The sequence below is a fragment of the Chlamydotis macqueenii genome, chromosome 8, assembly GCF_036417535.1.
Source record: "Chlamydotis macqueenii isolate bChlMac1 chromosome 8, bChlMac1.mat, whole genome shotgun sequence".
Taxonomy (NCBI): domain Eukaryota; kingdom Metazoa; phylum Chordata; class Aves; order Otidiformes; family Otididae; genus Chlamydotis; species Chlamydotis macqueenii.
Window position 1 is genome coordinate 32,912,632 of NC_141563.1, and position 16,555 is coordinate 32,929,186.

The 16,555-nt window shown below is 40.3% G+C and overlaps 1 protein-coding gene across 3 annotated transcripts in view; it reads right to left on the reverse strand.

Annotated features, from left to right (window-relative positions):
* Positions 1-16,061, reverse strand: part of USP24 (ubiquitin specific peptidase 24) — a 63,242-nt gene extending 47,181 nt beyond the window's left edge. For 2 of the 3 annotated variants that reach the window (XM_086754134.1, XM_086754135.1), the window contains exons 1-5: positions 15,693-16,060; positions 3,724-3,889; positions 2,672-2,739; positions 1,025-1,168; positions 486-608 (exon numbers count right to left, since the gene is read on the reverse strand). In XM_086754134.1, coding sequence (XP_086610260.1) covers positions 486-608; positions 1,025-1,168; positions 2,672-2,739; positions 3,724-3,889; positions 15,693-16,013 — 822 coding nt within the window. In that variant the 5' untranslated portion in view covers positions 16,014-16,060. Of the gene's footprint in view, positions 1-485; positions 609-1,024; positions 1,169-2,671; positions 2,740-3,723; positions 3,890-15,692 lie in introns of all 3 variants that reach the window. The other variant, XM_086754136.1, reaches the window with a different exon arrangement.
* Between the last annotated feature and the right edge of the window lie 494 nt (positions 16,062-16,555).

Sequence of the window (16,555 nt, forward strand, 5' to 3'; positions counted from 1 at the left end):
TTCCTGAAGGACAGATCAACACCACCAAGGCTCCTTTTTTAGACCCACCCATCTGGAACAACTGCGACAAGACTGTGCAAAAACTGCCTCCTTGCTAGCATGTCTGACTTGAAGATATCCTATCCTTGGCAGTCACAAAAGCATGAATTCTCTGCTAGAACTGTACAATTTGAGTTACTCTGGTCATTTCACACTCAACAGTCAAACAGATGTCAGTCCTTACATACAACAGATCTGCCCATCATTGTTGTGGTACTTCAGATATGAAAGTACACTAATTTCTAAATCCAGCCTCTAATAGAGACCTGACAAAATTTGAGAGGACAAATTCATTTCTACAGACCAACATATACCGAAGATCTATTTGCTGTAATTCTTGGTGACATTTAAACTTTCTTGTGTTATGGATACCTACTAATCAAACAATCTTTTCTGAAACAAATACATCTACCCTAAAATAGGTTTTAGGGCATGGCCATGCTCACCTTCTGAAAAGTAGATATGGGCGAGACAGCATGCATGTTCCCCTCCCCAAAGACTTCTGCCCAGTTTCTCTGGCACACCTTCATTCGATTCTTGAAATGGTATTCATTGTCGGGGTTAAATGCCTTGAAAGAAAACAAAGTTTAACAGAAGACCTCTGCTTCTTCTGCCTCTCAGTTCTCACTGTACAAAGCATTCTGAAGCTTCCATTTACAGACAATATTCAACACCCATGTGAGCCAGGCAGTCGTATAAAGGGGGAGATGAACTCAAAGTACCAGTTTAAAAAAAAAAATAAATAGTGAAGTGAAGTGAAAGCAAAGGTGATTTTTTTTTTGGAGAGTGATAGTTTTAAAGAGTTTTGAACAGCACTCATCCCTTTAAGAACTGCACACTGGATGTTCAAAATCTGCAGCAAGCAATGGCTGCAGATTGTAAGACAACATACCACAACTTTAATATAGTTAGAAAAAACAGCAGTAGTATAAATATGAAAAACCAAATACCCAAATATTAGAAATTGCATCAAAGAGTCAAATACCATTGTAAGTACACCGAGCAGGCCCACAGGAATAGGATCTTGTTTTACTCTTTCTGCAACCAGGTCCACTAGCAGCATAAGCATGTTGTATATTCCCTCATGGATTTCAGTTCCCCATTTGTGAACAGCACTGGATGTCAACAGCTTAAAAAAAAAAAAAAAAAAAAAAAAAAAAAAAAAAAAAGAAAAAGTAGTAATTTTTAAAAAGTTTGACCACAATCACAAAACATGAGAAATTTATCAAGCCCTGAGACTGTTTTCAGAGGAAATATTTCCTTAGAGTGTACTAAACACTGTCTGGTGTGTTTTCCAGATGCTCTTCCTGCACTAATGGCTTAAGAGTTAATTAAATTTGTAATTTTGTTGAATAACATCTTAAATCACAGTTTGTGACAGAAAATAAAATGTAGCAAACTGTTTTCCATTTCCATGCACTAGTAAAGACTGTAACCTTTGCAAAGAACAACTAGTATGCAAATAATTTGTTTGCAGATTGAAGACACAACTATTAAATCTTCACGCAGGCATGCCACAAAGCTGCATTGATTCAGCTGTAATAACCATTTACAAATTCACACTTATTGAGCAGGTTCTATTGGAAAACAAAGAACATGTACCCTGAAGAGGGAGGCATTTAATGTTGCTTTTCCACCTACTGAAACACATTCTTTAAATCTGATCTGATGTGGTTGTTTATAAAGGACATTAAGACTCCATCTGCAAATTTCTGCTAGCTATGTCAAAACATAAGCAGTTAAAATGCTTAATACTTTAAATACAATTACTTTTTATACCATTTTAAGAAACAGAGTTTCTTGCAAATATTTCAGCAAATTTTAATTCATCACATTCTGAACCTAGATTTCTACAGATCATCCTTCTGGAGGGTCAATCTACACTGTTTATTTAATATGCAAAAAATACCAAGTGATTTAAAAGCATTGTACGTAAAGTTATTACCCTAATAGCCAAATAGAAAAAATAATTTTTCCCTTAATTTCTATCTTCCTTAAATATACTTATATTCTCAGTATTTTAAGATTAGGACTTCGTAACTTTTTAAAGAGTGTATAGATGTTTTTATAGATATGGTGTAAAAACTGAGCAAGAAATTTAGGCAGTATCCAAAAAGGATAAAATAGTTGGAAGTAAATTGGTTTGGGGAGCTCTGCAGAGAAAATTCACAATAACCCAGAGAAGAACAGCCAGATAGTCACATTAGGCATTAAACATTAAGAAGAAAGACAAATTCTGAAGAGATCATGCAAAGAGGTAAGAAAGAATTTAGCCATCCTTCAAAGCAGGAGCAGAAAGAATAGAGTTAAAGGAAATCTGACTTTGAACTTGCCATTAATGGCTGTATCCAAGGACCTTTGAACTTTTCTTTAGGTTCCACTCTTTACTGTGGAGCTCTTCATTTAAGGAAGAAAAAAAAAAAAAAGAAAAGAAAAAGCAAAAGCTATGTGCCAGAATTGGCCAGGGTTGCAGAACTGGGACTTTGTAGGACTTTAATCTAAGTCTATGTATGATTTTAGTCTAAGAACTTATGCACTGGTTACCACCGTTTCTGAAATCTGCAGTACAAGACACTATTTCCACCATGGACACCACAAAAAAACATTGAATTGGTGTACTGCACCTACTTACCTTTTTAAATGCTTCAGGCATGCATCTGTCCATAAATCTCTTGCAATTCTCATCAGAATCAGAAAGACCTTTACAGAAAGGAGAGTGGGTTTTTTTTAAGCATTTAAAAGAAAAAAATACTTTTTAAGATTACCTCAGGGAGCCTGTTGCAAGTTTTTGGGGACACCAACCAAAACCAGCAGTAATAACTGTTCAATCATAACCAGCACGCTTTTTCAGCCACAAAAAATGTGAGTCGAGATAACTTGCCTTTTAGAAATAAGAAGTTTCCCAGTGTTCCATCCTTTAAAACTTCTTCAGGCATCACTAGCACCATAAGTACTTCACCCTTCTACTAGTTTATACTAACTTCAGATAATTTCTGATGCTTCATTGCATCCACCCTAAACTAAATCTAAGCACACCCTTTTAACACAGGTTAGAAACAAAGATGCAAACCAGAACCACCTAAAAACATCCATTCTTCCAACCAGTTATAATCTCCTTCTAGTTTGCCATCAGGCACAGCAGAAAAAACTGTCTTGTGCTCTGATTACATACCAGTTGTTGAGCACGGTGCCTCCATAACACTCTTAACCCCAGCCAAAGTACCGAATACAGAAAAGTCAAATTCAGGTCTAATGCGGTGTAAGCATTTCGCTAGGGAAAAACAACCAGTTATACAAGCGTGGTACAGCGTGGATTTAGATGACAGCTTGTTTTTACAAACGGAAAATAACCGGCACAATGAAAGAGTCAGTCATTCAGCTCTGAAAAACAGTAATTCCTACAATCATTAGAACATAAAGAAACATGTGCTCCACTTTTAAAAAAAAGCTTAAGTAAACAAATTAATTTAGAGAGGGGGGAAAAACAAAAACAAACAAAAAAAACCAGACACACTTTTTACAGCATTGGGTAGAATAGTTCACTGTTAACCACTTTCACAGATGTGATCATTCTGCAGGGTGCTAAGAAAACAACCACAAGATTAACATGAAAGACATCACTACCCTCCATACTATGAAGTCCTTTGAAGAGATAATCTTTACATGTGTAGAAAGAGGACTTACCTAGTCTCGCTAGGTAGGTGGATGCAATCAGGCACTTGCCTAGAGACTCCTCCCGCTTATAGGGTATGGACCAGTGATCTGTTAAAACTCTGCTCTCCAGTTCATACAAGTTAGTTGTTGGAAACTCAATGCCTTCACCAGAGCAATTCCCATTTTCATCATTTTTCTGTGAATAAAAAGGAAGTGAAACAACTTTTATTTCTCTCTCCCAGCCACTTGAAAGGATTTAGTAGCTTGAGAAAAACACAGCTGTCCTTGTAACAAGCATGTCAAATTCTCAACAACCCTGAGGCTGCTCGTGTTTTTCAAAGAACTTAATATTTCAATTTGAATTGAAGGGATTACATACCTTGATATATTCCATGTAGGTGATAACTCCTATTTTTACATAACTAATTGCTAACTAATTGCTTATTTAAATGGCAAATCTTGTTCCTCAGCATATCAGATCCTAGAGTCAAGTGATAAGTACTGCCAGTCCCTGTGAGACTGTGGAGTACAAACCTTGATCTTCACAGAGCTGCAGATTAATCCTCTGTTCAACAACTGGGTGTAGCATACGGAATAGTTTATTCTAAGGGAGACCAGTTTCATCACTCTCACCCCATCAGATTAAGAAACACAAGACAGTAATCCAGTACATCTTTTTTTTTTTTTTAACTAGCTAATTATCTAAGGAAAAATGTACATCTCAAATATAGTTGTCCAACAAAAACTACAATCGTCCTTCTGCTGAAGTCAAAATGAGTCACTGGTGAATGATCTGGAAGGCAAGGAGGGAACAGGAAAGGAATAAACGAAAAGAACAAACTGAAGAGGACATGGTATACAAAGAATGAAATCAATGTATGCAGACAAGTGTGCTTCCAGCTCTCTCCCTACACTTGCTATTTGCAGGATTAGGCCCATTTATTAAAAAGTAAATGTGTCATATTTGCTTTCACAATGATTCAAAAATATTAAGCCAAGGAAACAGCAATTGTATAGAGCTTACCCTTCATAGTTCACTGGTGCAGGTGTCAACAGCACACAGTGGCTGGACTTACAAACAGGTTCTGGAGAGCAGCAGTAAAATTTATAGGAATGGAACACAAAATAGTGATCAGAAACAAAAAACCAACCTGCATCAATGTTTGGGAAGTAAGGTGTCGCCTTCCCCAAGCCCTCTACTAAACACCAAGTCCTAAGTTTGTCCCTATGGGAAGCTGTACTTTAGCAGACCTGAACATCAGCTTCTGACCCTGTAGCTGTCTGATCCAGTACCGTGCATGAAGTCTAACCCAGGGTACAGATCATGCCCTGTTTAAATACTTCATATTTTGGAGAAGAGATGTTTGAGGGTCTAAATGAAAAGACACTGAAAGTATTTAAAAGCAAAAGTTTTCTAGGAAATAACTGTTGTTTGTTTCATGAATGCAACAGGATAAGTTTACAGCTTTTGGAAAAGACATCCATCCAGAACACAAATCCATTTCCTGCAGAAAATAAACCTGCAGCTATAAAGAAAGTTCTTACAGTAACAGTGGGGGATATGATGATTAGTCTAATAAAGGTAGATTGAGTATAATTAAACACCCAATTGCTAGGTCCCATACTTCAGTTCAGTCTAGATTTGTAGCAAAGGAAAGCAACATTTCAACAAATGATTACAGTAACTGAGCTACAGTTGCTCCATTCCCTGGAGGAAAGTGTCCACATTAAATAAAATTATCCATTGCTAACACCAGTTTAAGAGGTGTAGTCTAAGAGCAGTGCAGACCTTCAACTGTTGCTGAAAAACTGCCCCTGTTGTTCTCCTTTCCCATCTGCATCTGAGCAATGCTGCTCTTTATTTACCTCTTTCCGCACAAATGACTGCCAGTGTCTGTAAGAGCATGGAAATTCATAAGGAAAGAGCGAGATAACACACGTTCCTCACTCTACACTCGGCTCCCACAAAGAAGGGCATGATCATAAACCGTGCTAAGGATACGTCTGGCCTATTGCTGCATTGAGCATCCCAACAACGTAGTGAAAAGTTGTGGGGTTTTTATTATTATTATTTTTTTTTTTAGCACAAGAAATAACAACGGGTGCAGTACTGAGAATATTGCCCCAGTAACAATGGGAACTATTTGCATTGAAGGAGCATATCCTTGGCACATTCCACTAATTAGAGACAACAAGTCTTCTTGCTTGTCAGCTTTCTGCTACTAAAACCCTGCCCAGAAATATCAAGTTTAATTATGTCTTATTTTTTTGAACCTATCACAAACAAGTAGCTACACAGCTACCGTGAAATCTGCAACAGTCTCAAATAAATACCCAGGTAGACAAACTCAATTTCCCCTTCAAACCATTAATAAATTTAATACTCTGCATTTTTTTTTCTGAGATTAGTGCTACGTTCAGTTTATATTACTGCAGATTGAGTCTTGTTTCATACATACCTAGTATAAGTAAGTCTCTTTTAAGACATTTGCTGCTCTTTAGTGTCTTTCCATATTAAAAAAAAACCAAAAAAAACCAACCCAAACTGTTCACCATCCAACTTTTAAACCGATTTGCGTACAGCTCTTTAAAGTGAGGGATTTATTAACAGGAGCTAACTGCTGCAGCAAGGAGCAACGCCAGCTCAGCTCTTGCACAACGTGAAAGTTGTTTTACCAACCAACTCAGGCTGAGGATCTTACTGGCTCTGTTGACATTCACAACTTTAACACATCGCAGGTCTGACCAGGTAGCCACAACTAACACTTTGTAACTGAGGAGATAGGAATTGACACTACAGACTCTGCTGACATGGGTCCACAGGCAAAATAAAAGCTTTTAAAGAAAGAGAATGCTATACATGAAACTAAGTAGTACACAAGGTCATGTCAGCCTCCCAAAAAGTGGTTCTCTTTTTTTTTTGGGAATTACTTAAAAGAATATATATACAAAAATATATAAAAACCCTCTCCCTCCTCTCAGATAGAAGACTTAAGCATGGCATCTGCCAGTTGGTGATGACCTAAACCAGGACTACACAATTCTGGCTGAACAGACTTAATACTGGACTGGCACCTAACACAGTAAGGATTTGCAGGGATATTCTCCAACAACAGAATAGCAAAAAGCAAGGGAACTATTCCTGGCAGCCAACAGGTCATCCAAAGGATAAACTCTTTAGAAGTCTGTAAGAATAATCTGTTCTCTGAGATATGAAATCACGGTGCGCACCACACATGCTGTGAGTATTCTCCATTCTGCGGGCAAAATCTTGAGAGCAAAAAACATTTGCTGGTAAACCTTTAACACAGTTTTTCATGCCTTCTGATATAGCTCTTATTACACAAAAGCCCTGCAGATGCCCCCATTTTGACAGTGTTACTTGACTCTTTTGGCTTATTTTCAAAGTGTGAACATATAGTTGTGTCCAAACACACACAGGCTCCCAAGAGAAATATCCTCACCTGCACAGTCTCAAACACTGATTCAAGATCTTCACTCTGGGGACCTGGTACCTCCCAGAGGTGTTTGCAAGGCTGAATAAAAAAAAATTGTTAAATGTCTGATCAATAAAGCCTAAGTATGCGGTAGAAAACCTTCCATGGAAGACTAACGCAGAACAAAGATTAGACCTCATACAAAAAGTAAAATATAAATTACCTTTAATTGCCAAAAGGTCATAGTTCAGAGCTTAAAAAAAAATATTCCTGCAGTACTTGGCTAATTAACTCATCAAACACTGTTTAACTAAAGCCACTGACATATACCGTACCTGTCACTTTACATAAAATAATAAGGAGTTTAAGAAAGTGTTTTGATGTTAATTGGCAGTCTTAGTAATGAAATTACAGTAAAATTATAATTTAAATTGGTTAATTTGACTTTGATCAAAGGCTACCAACAGAATTTATTATCACCAGAGCTAAGTCACATTATGTGCTCTTGAATTTAGTATAACTGATGAAACAGAACCTGAAAGGCATGTTTCCTTCAAAAAGTAACAGGATCAGACTTTCCAAGATACCAGCAGACCAAGCAGTTCCCATCACCCTCATGCCTCTCTAATAAATGATTTTCACAAATTTTATAGCTAAGAGAATAGATTTTTGATGCTTCACTGTACTGTTAAAAAACAAGATCAAACGTAATTGAAAAACAGTAATGAAAAAAATGCCTAAAGTCAGAATTAGAAGCCAAAAATTCTAGGTCAACTTTTCAGTTTTTATCACAGATATACTAAGCAGTAACGAGGAAATCAATTTTTCAATGCTTCCGCTTCCCCAGCTGTAAAGTGTCAGCAGTGATCCTGCCCCAGCACGCTGAAGTGCTCACGTTCAGTAGTGTTTGCAAAGCACTGCAAGCTGCTCAGTGGAGGCACGGTAAGAGAAGTACATCAAATACCCACAAAACCAGACAGAGCATTTCTCTGCTCTCTGATCTATTATGTCCATCAGTTTGCAGGAGAAGCTATGAATCCTCAAGTCATGACTCGGTAGTTCTTCTATCTGCCAGACTATTGATTAAAGCAGCTTTTACTTTCACACTTGGATGTCAATTCCTTTTTTTCTTTTAATTAACTCCTAAAAGGAGGATATTCTGTTACCTAGAACTGAATAACAGGGGTAAGAATTAAAAGGCTTTCAAATAAATCAAAGCTACCACCTTGCACTTACACTTGAACACACCAAGCATGAGATATTGAATGTTTAAAAAAAATTGTTACACTTCCATGTCTGTAATCTACTTGCTTTTTATAAACTGGTGCTCCAGGAGCTTAAAGAAATTCTTTAAACTCATGGGAAGTGGCAGATGTGGGAACAAAATTGAAGAATATTTCCCAGTTGCCTGTTCTTGCCACCAGATCAAACTCATTCAACCCACATTGCTACGAGCAAGCTCAGTATTCTTTCATGAGTATGACAATATTAGTAAGCCTTAGAAAACGGTGTCAGATACAGAATTTCCACATTATGTTTCATATTTGGCAATAAGAAAACCCACTGTGATTTCCTAAATGTTTTACTGATGAATAGAAATTTATTTTCAAAGTATAGTAACAGTTTTAAACTGCTTTAAGTCCTAAACAGAAATAGCATCTTGCCCTTGCATTTTCATCCACAGGAAAATATCTGTACACAAAATTTCTGAGTGCAGTGATAGACAGAAATGCTTTTTGTTCTTTATGTTCTGCTAAGAGAAAATAAGCTTGTTGGTGAGATATCTGGATGTTCTGTTTTATTCTTTTTGCATAGAAATTAAGCTCTTCAGTTCAAATTTTTACTACACATTACTTTACATAAGCAAGTGTAGTTTTGTCAGAAGGAAAAAAAAAAAAATCAGTATTTCATCATGTTAAAATCAAGAATGACACCAGTCTATCACTAAAGGAAAATAAATCCTGTGTTACAGACTCCACCTAACTGAAGCTGATTTGGACTCTCACCTCACCATAAAGATGTCCTAAGAAAATTCTGAATTATTTAGTGAATGTACTCACAGAAAGTTTTGGACACTGAGCTTTACTGAGAGTCGTGTAAGTGCATTATCAAGAATGCATGGTTAGATTAAACCCTCCTTAGCAGTTGTAAGGGATCGTAACAAATCAACCACAAAAACCCCATGGCTTTCCCCTATCCCTCACAACCAAGAACTGTATAAGACTGGGAATAAAAATAAAACATGAGTTTGAAAAACAAAAACAGAAATAAATTCAGTAAAGCTAGAAATCAACTAGGATTTTCTAAACACATTGCTTGTACTGGTCCCCCTGATTTCCAGGGTGACGGTGCAATGTTACCAAGCAATATTCCCCAGTGTGCTTGCCTAGTTCTTCAGAGATAAACACAGAACTAAGCATTACAGCAAAACAAAATAACTGAGGCTCTATTAAAAAAAAAAAAAGAAAAAAACATTACATTTTAATTAAAAGAGCCATTTAACTTAAAAAAAAAAAAAAAAAGGAATACCTTTGCCCTTTTATATACTGCTATTGCCATAGTATTTAGTGGAATCTGAGACAGAATTGTTACAAGCACTTTTGGCAACACATTTGAAAGTTTGATAACCAGCTGTAGGCCAAGGAGAGGTCACGGAAAGCACCGTTAAGAACGCCATTCATAAGGAACCAAGGAAAACACGCTTATCTTTCATGTGCTTTCAGTATTGTCTGTGGATATATTTAAAAACTTATTCCATTAGCGTAACCACAAACAGCCAGGCTCTGTGTTGATACCACTATTCCTCCCAAGCCTTGGGTTTTCATAAGCACAACCCCATGCTTATTTCCAAATAACTCAAAATAACTTTGTGCAGTATCAGACATTCTGCTCTAACACAAAAAACAATGCATCACAAATGCTCAGCATTTCAGTACTTAAAATTAAACCAATACTTCTATCTCCCTTTGCCAAAGCACCAGGCATTAACAGAGAAGTGCTGCAGCAACACTAGATAAAGTATTTATCATAACATCTTAGTGACCAAAGGTCAGGCTCTGGAAGGGAGAATTAATTCAATAACACTGCTAAATACTCATCTGTAGTTCTGTTCTACGGACGTATAGTGAGACAGAAACTAAAACTGACAAAGCAGCTGACAATGAGTTCGAAATTAAATTCTACAATGTATAATTACAAAATTGTGATTAACTAACAGGAAAAATCTTTAAATGCCTCTCAAGTACCACTCTACTGGGCACCAGAACAAGAGAAGCTAGAACTGTAAAGTAGTGAGCAGGGAGATCAAGTGGCAAGAAATATTGAGGACATGTGCCAAATTAAAATTAATTTTTAAAAGCCAATGAAGCCTAACTGAAACATACATACCAAAGACTATTCCTATGGCAGGACAAATCTGTGTTTTTTTCTCAAACTAAGGGCTTACAAAAGAAATAGGCACTTCCTTTCCATCTCTGCCCTCCTCATACAAAGAGCTACTGTTCCTTAATCCAAAAGCAATCCAAATGATTTGCTGGAATTACCTTCTAACACTGGTTAATTTGTTTTTATTCTCATTCTTCCTCAGTATTTCACTTCCTTATTAAACAGCTGCCACAGAGTAGCACTGTAAACTGGGAAGATGACCAGAAAATGCCTCCAGAGAACACTCTATCAAAGACACTTCCTGGCCAGCTGAGAAGTTGGGTTACACAGCGTTGTCTCCTACCTCCACTGACCCCACAGGCATTCACCTTCACTGACGAACCAGTAATTACACAAAGCGCTCACCTCAATTCGAAGATTACTCTGACCATCATCTTACGTGACAATGAGTTTATGAATTATTTGAAACAAAGCTTACATTTAAAATTAACCAGCTGCACCTCTCAGTATTACTCCCATTTTCTCTAACTTCATGTAGCACCTCTGTGTTAAATCGAGGATGAAAAACAGGGTACTTTCTTTCAAAATCCAAGAAATCATTAACACAACCAGAATCTAAACAAAGGCTCTACACCAGGGCCACTAATTTTTGAAAACAGTGATGCCGAAAACCAGGAGTGCTAAAATACTAATTCCACTTGACACTCTGATGGCATCCAGCCAGGGACTCAACGCCAGAATCCACCACAGAGCTTTATTTGATTGCTTAATTGTTTTACAAGGCCAATTCCTAGACAAGCCACACTGTAAAACTTCCACGTGAGAACACCAGAAATAGTCACTTTTGCAAAGCTCAACACTACTTACAAAACAGCAGACTGACTTCAAATTTATAAAATTGTAGCATGAAATTAATCTCATCCGCTTGCAGGCTAAATACCGTTTTTGTCTTTAAATAAATACAGCTCCTTCCATTCAAGGATCAAAGAGCTTCACAAGCCTAACGTCCATGTACTCCTAATAAAGCACACACCATAATCCTCATTTTACACACTAGAAGCTAAAACAGAGGTTACATTACACACCCACTGCGACACAGCGCTTCTGTGGCAGAACTGCTTTCAGTACCGAGCTCTAATAATGAGGAGCAATAGGGTTTTGAACACAACAGTTCTGCAGCATGACTAGTGAGAATGTTCCTGGCACTCTTACTCACTACAGCCACTGGCCCGTTTCTTTTGTAAAACTCCCTTCACTTGAAATGGAATAGCACCTCTAAAAGCAATTGTAGACAAGTTTTGTTATAAATCTTATCTGGTAAAATCTAGAATATATGAGCTTTTGATCCAGTTGAACTAAAATAAATAAATAAATAAAATATTGAAAGAGCACATGCTAAAGGAGACAGGAATAGCTAGAAGGTAATACAATCCCTTAATCATAATTTACCCAAAAGTAAATTACCCATAGTAATGACCCACAGTAACGACTCTCAGAAGCTTTTCAAAAACAAATCAAGACTATTCTAGCAAAGGTTATACAAATCGTTGTTATATGTTCAGTATTTTTAGTGTAAGTGGGTTCCTACCCCCTACTGCAACTTCAGGTTCTCTGGTCACACGCCTCACATTCATCTGGCCTGCTCTTCTCCATTCCTCCCCAACTCAGCAAAGTCAGCACTTCTGGCACTCGCGGCGATTCACGGACACGCTGACAGACGTTGTCATCACATTCATTTATAGTCTTATCTTAACTTATAAGGATTTAGCAGCAATTCATAAAACAGCTTATCCGTCAGTCATGCGAAAAGATGAGTATACCATGCTTCCACCCCCCCAACTCGGCAAAGAACCAAACTGTAAAAATCTGGATGTTGCCTAAGGAATAAACACGGATATCCCAGATTCTTGCCAAAATGCACTTACCAGATTTACTCCAATCTGGACAGACATAAACACAGAAGTTACGTCACAAAAGCAAAGTTGCCTCTTGTAAAAGCAGGTGACCTCAGCCTATCCAAGTGGTTTTGCACTACATCAGGCAAAACTTCAAACCAACTGTAAACCTAAAGCTGAACTTCCTGATATTTCAGGAAGACTGCACAAATGAATGTGAAGCCCTCTTTGTATTTCCAAGTTTGTCTGGCCTTTTTCTTTTAATGAGTTAAGCACGGTCATTCTAACAGCATCAGCGCCAGAGACACATCACAGCTATTAACTTAAAACTGAACCTATTGTGTGCTCTTTGGAAGACATTAGCCTGCTAAAACTGAGGTTTTAGCCCTCATGAAAATGAATTTATACGTGTTTTCATCTCAAGTCTTGCATAGAAAGCACAGAGCGCTTGTTGGGCCAGCTCATAGCAGCCGTCTTGCTTCTGGGCCAGTTATTCCAAATCCAGGCTTCTGTAACACTTCCAGACACCTCTGAAGATCGGCAGTCTGAATCACTGAAAGAGGACTCACACTGGTTTTACTATCTTATCTAAACAAAACATGTTTTTACTAGTACGATATGTATCTGGTTGCTGTGCTGTTCTCAGTGGAAACCAACAGACAAGCCTTTCTTTGATCAGCAAGCTTACTGAACAGAACAGATTCTAACATTATGGAACAGAAAGCAAATAAGCATATGCAAACATAATGGATTCATTACTGATTAGGGAAAATGTGAAGTATTTAATAATTCATAAATCTATTCTTATATGCATGGTAAACTGTACTCAGCAAAAAAAAGCAATGTAAATACGAAGTACAGGCCTGTTACACACATGCCTTGGAGAATGATTAAAGCTTTCTTCTTATTTTTAAATTTAAAAAAAAAATATCTAATCCTAACTTTTGTTCATGAAGAAAATTAGTAGACTGGAAAATTTTATTTAGGAGAACATTTCTAATAATTGTCCTTTTTTGATTTATATGTTCATGTCCATTGCTGATATACAAAATCCAAAAATCTAACACACCACTACCTTGCCACTAAATAAAATTTAAAACTGGTATTATGATGAAAAGGAGAAATACACACTCTTAAGAGCTGTCAGAAAGAGAGATGATACTGAAAGGAAGAAAAGCAGAAATAACACCTGGATTACCACAAGCTAGTAGGGGGTACAGTATGTTTCAGCATAATGTGTATGAACAGTATCGCTATTTGTGCAACGGCTTTCTGCACAGCTTCAGATGCCACAAGCTTGCGCTGAATGGAAAGCTACTTACTGATTAATCACCTAAATAATAGCAGTAGATTATTAAATGTAGTTCCAGTTTACATTTGAAGAATTAAAAAAACCAAGAACAATTATATATAACTTTTCCCCTTTTCATAAAATACATGTCAAAAGCTGCTAGGTTGTACTGCCGTATTAGACAAATAAGCAAAGGTAAGACAATCTCAAGTTTTAGATTTTTACAGGTACAATTCTTATATTATAAAAACATTGTTTTGCATACATGTGTAGGAGCTGACTGATGCTCTTACGTAAATGAATCCAATTACTAAACTGAGGTCTGAATGCATAAAAAGTTTAATGTAGCAAGATACCTCAGTGCTTCTGAAACACCTACTGTGTGGATTTGTAGTCATCTGCCTATATTGAAATGCTTTGGTTTCCCTCCTGTGGGTGAACAAGAACACAAGTCAAAGCAAACAGGAACATGAGTGGCAAAGGAAACTCTAATGTGTAAGTTTGAACTTACATACAAGCTGAAATCACAGGGCAAAAAAAGCCCTCTTAGTCAGAGTTGTCAAAGTGGAACAGCAGGGAAAAAAGTGCTTCTCTGAAGTTTACACTAACAGCTTCTCTTGAAATGTCACACTGACAACCCAGATTATCCCAATCATAACTGCATCCGGTAGGAAAATGCACCCTTACTTGATGGCGACAGAGATCTGAACGCAAACAAGCAGAACTCTCATTCACTCCCAACCCTTCAGAGCTAAGGTCAGGAACCAGTTCCCTGTTGCTTCTATCAGTGAAGTTAAACACCGACTCCTCTTCTGCACAGCGCGTGTGCCGTCCCACAGATCACCTTACTCCACAAGCATCCATCACCAGCTTAGATGAGCGAAGGATTTCATCCAGTTAGCTCCGTGAACAGGATCACGCATCTTTGTTCTGCAAGACTGGACTTCAACACACTTGAGAGTACGGATACGGATGATCCGTGCAAGTGTAGCTATGTACAAGAAGCTATGTGCATGTATTCTTCATATATATATGTATTTATAGACACATACATGCATGTACGCAGAAAGATACCACTTCTGGCACAGGAAATCCCCAGGACACTGTTCACTGAAGCCTGGGAGGGTACACGAGTTTCCCTGGTTTTATTCACGTGCTCAGGCATCTGCTATCGGCCACTTCTTGAGACAGCAACTACACAAGGTGGCCCTTTGGTACCCCTCAGCAGGGCGGTTCTTCTCTTCTTATACCTACGGGTTCCATAGTCTGGACACTATTAATTAGCTCTTTTTATATGAGCACTCTGGGAAGTTGTGGAAAAAAAGACCTGGAGGAGGAGAAGGCTTTACAAGTAGGCGCTACAAGAGTTTGCCAGGCAGCAGGGAAAGCGCCAGGAGGGTACCTGCTGGCTGAGGAGTTCAGAGTTCTGGAAGAGGATGGAAGAGAGAAGAGAAAAAGGCAGACAAGGAGGAAGGAGAGTTACTGGGAAAGGCTGGTGTTCTCCAGCACTTCTACCTCAGGTCCATTTTAGAACACAGCTATAATTTCAGTTATGTGTTAAAGCCTTTGTTTTGAAAATACCTGAACTCACTGCACTTCTATTTCCAACTTTATGCTTAGCTTACCCAAATAAAACTGTATGCAAAGTAATATCCAGGCCGCACTTTCCTTCACATTGTGCAAACAGTTTTAAAAAAATTAGACAGCCATTAGTCACTCGGATTATGCAAGAAGGCACAAGAGGGGGAGAAAAAAAAAAAAAAAAGAAACCTACGGTAGCCACACATTCCTAGAATGCCAAGGAAAAGCCCGGGCGCTCTTCACCTTGCAGCGATCGCAACGAGCAGCTCGGGCAGCGAAGGGGGGAAGCCGGCGGCGGGAGCCCCGGCCTGGGGGGTGCGGGGTCTCCCGGGGGGACCTTCCCGCCGGACCCACGCCCGCCCGCCGGCGGCCCCGCGGCGGGGAGGCTCCCGGTGCAAGGCCGCAGCTCACCTCGGTCTCCACCACTTCGTGGTAGGCGGGCGGCGGGTCGAAGCCGCCTCCTCCTCCTCCGCCGCCACCGCCGCCGCCGTCCCCGTCGCCGCCGCGGGGGCCCTGCCCGCCGGCGGGAGAGCCGTGGCCGCCCGGCGGGCCCTGCCCGCTCTCCATGGGCTCGTAGCCGCCGTAGTGGAGACCGGGCCGCTCGTTGGTGAGCAGCGCCACGGCCTCGTTGATGTCGTTCTTGGCCAGGCGCAGGGCCTTGCGGATGGCGGCCGCGTCCGAGAAGCCCATGCAGAGCAGCGTGGTCATGTGCTGCTCCTCCTCGCTCTCCATGGCCGCGCCGGGCCGCGGGGAAACGGGGGAGTAGGGAAGGGGGGAGGGGAGAGCCACGAACCGAGGGGCGCAGGGCTCAGGCGCTGCCCGCCCCGCGCGCCGCCATGTTGACGGCAGCGCCTCTCCCCTCAGCGCCGCCGCCGCCGCCGCCGCGGCCCCCGCCCCCCCCGCACAGCGGCCCCCTCGGCCCCGCCCCGCCCTCAGCCCGGAAGCGGCGGGTGAAGCCCGGCTGCGGAGCGCCGGCCGGGCCCGCGTCACGTGAGGGAGGCGTGAATGGACTTGGAAGGGGAATGGGGGGGGGGGGGGGGGGAGGAATGCGAGGGAGCGGCTGTCGCCATAGCAACGGGAGCGGGGGGGCGTGGCCGGCGAGGGTCACGTGAGGGGGAGCGGCGTTGCCAGGGCAACGGGACCCCGGCCGGAAGGGTCGGGCCCTGGCCACGGCCTGGCGGTTCCTCGGCGGCTGGGCTGGTCTGGGCTGGGGCCGGGTCTGTGCGGTGGAGCTCGGCTACCGGGAGCTGGGCTGCCCGGCCGGCCTCCTGCCC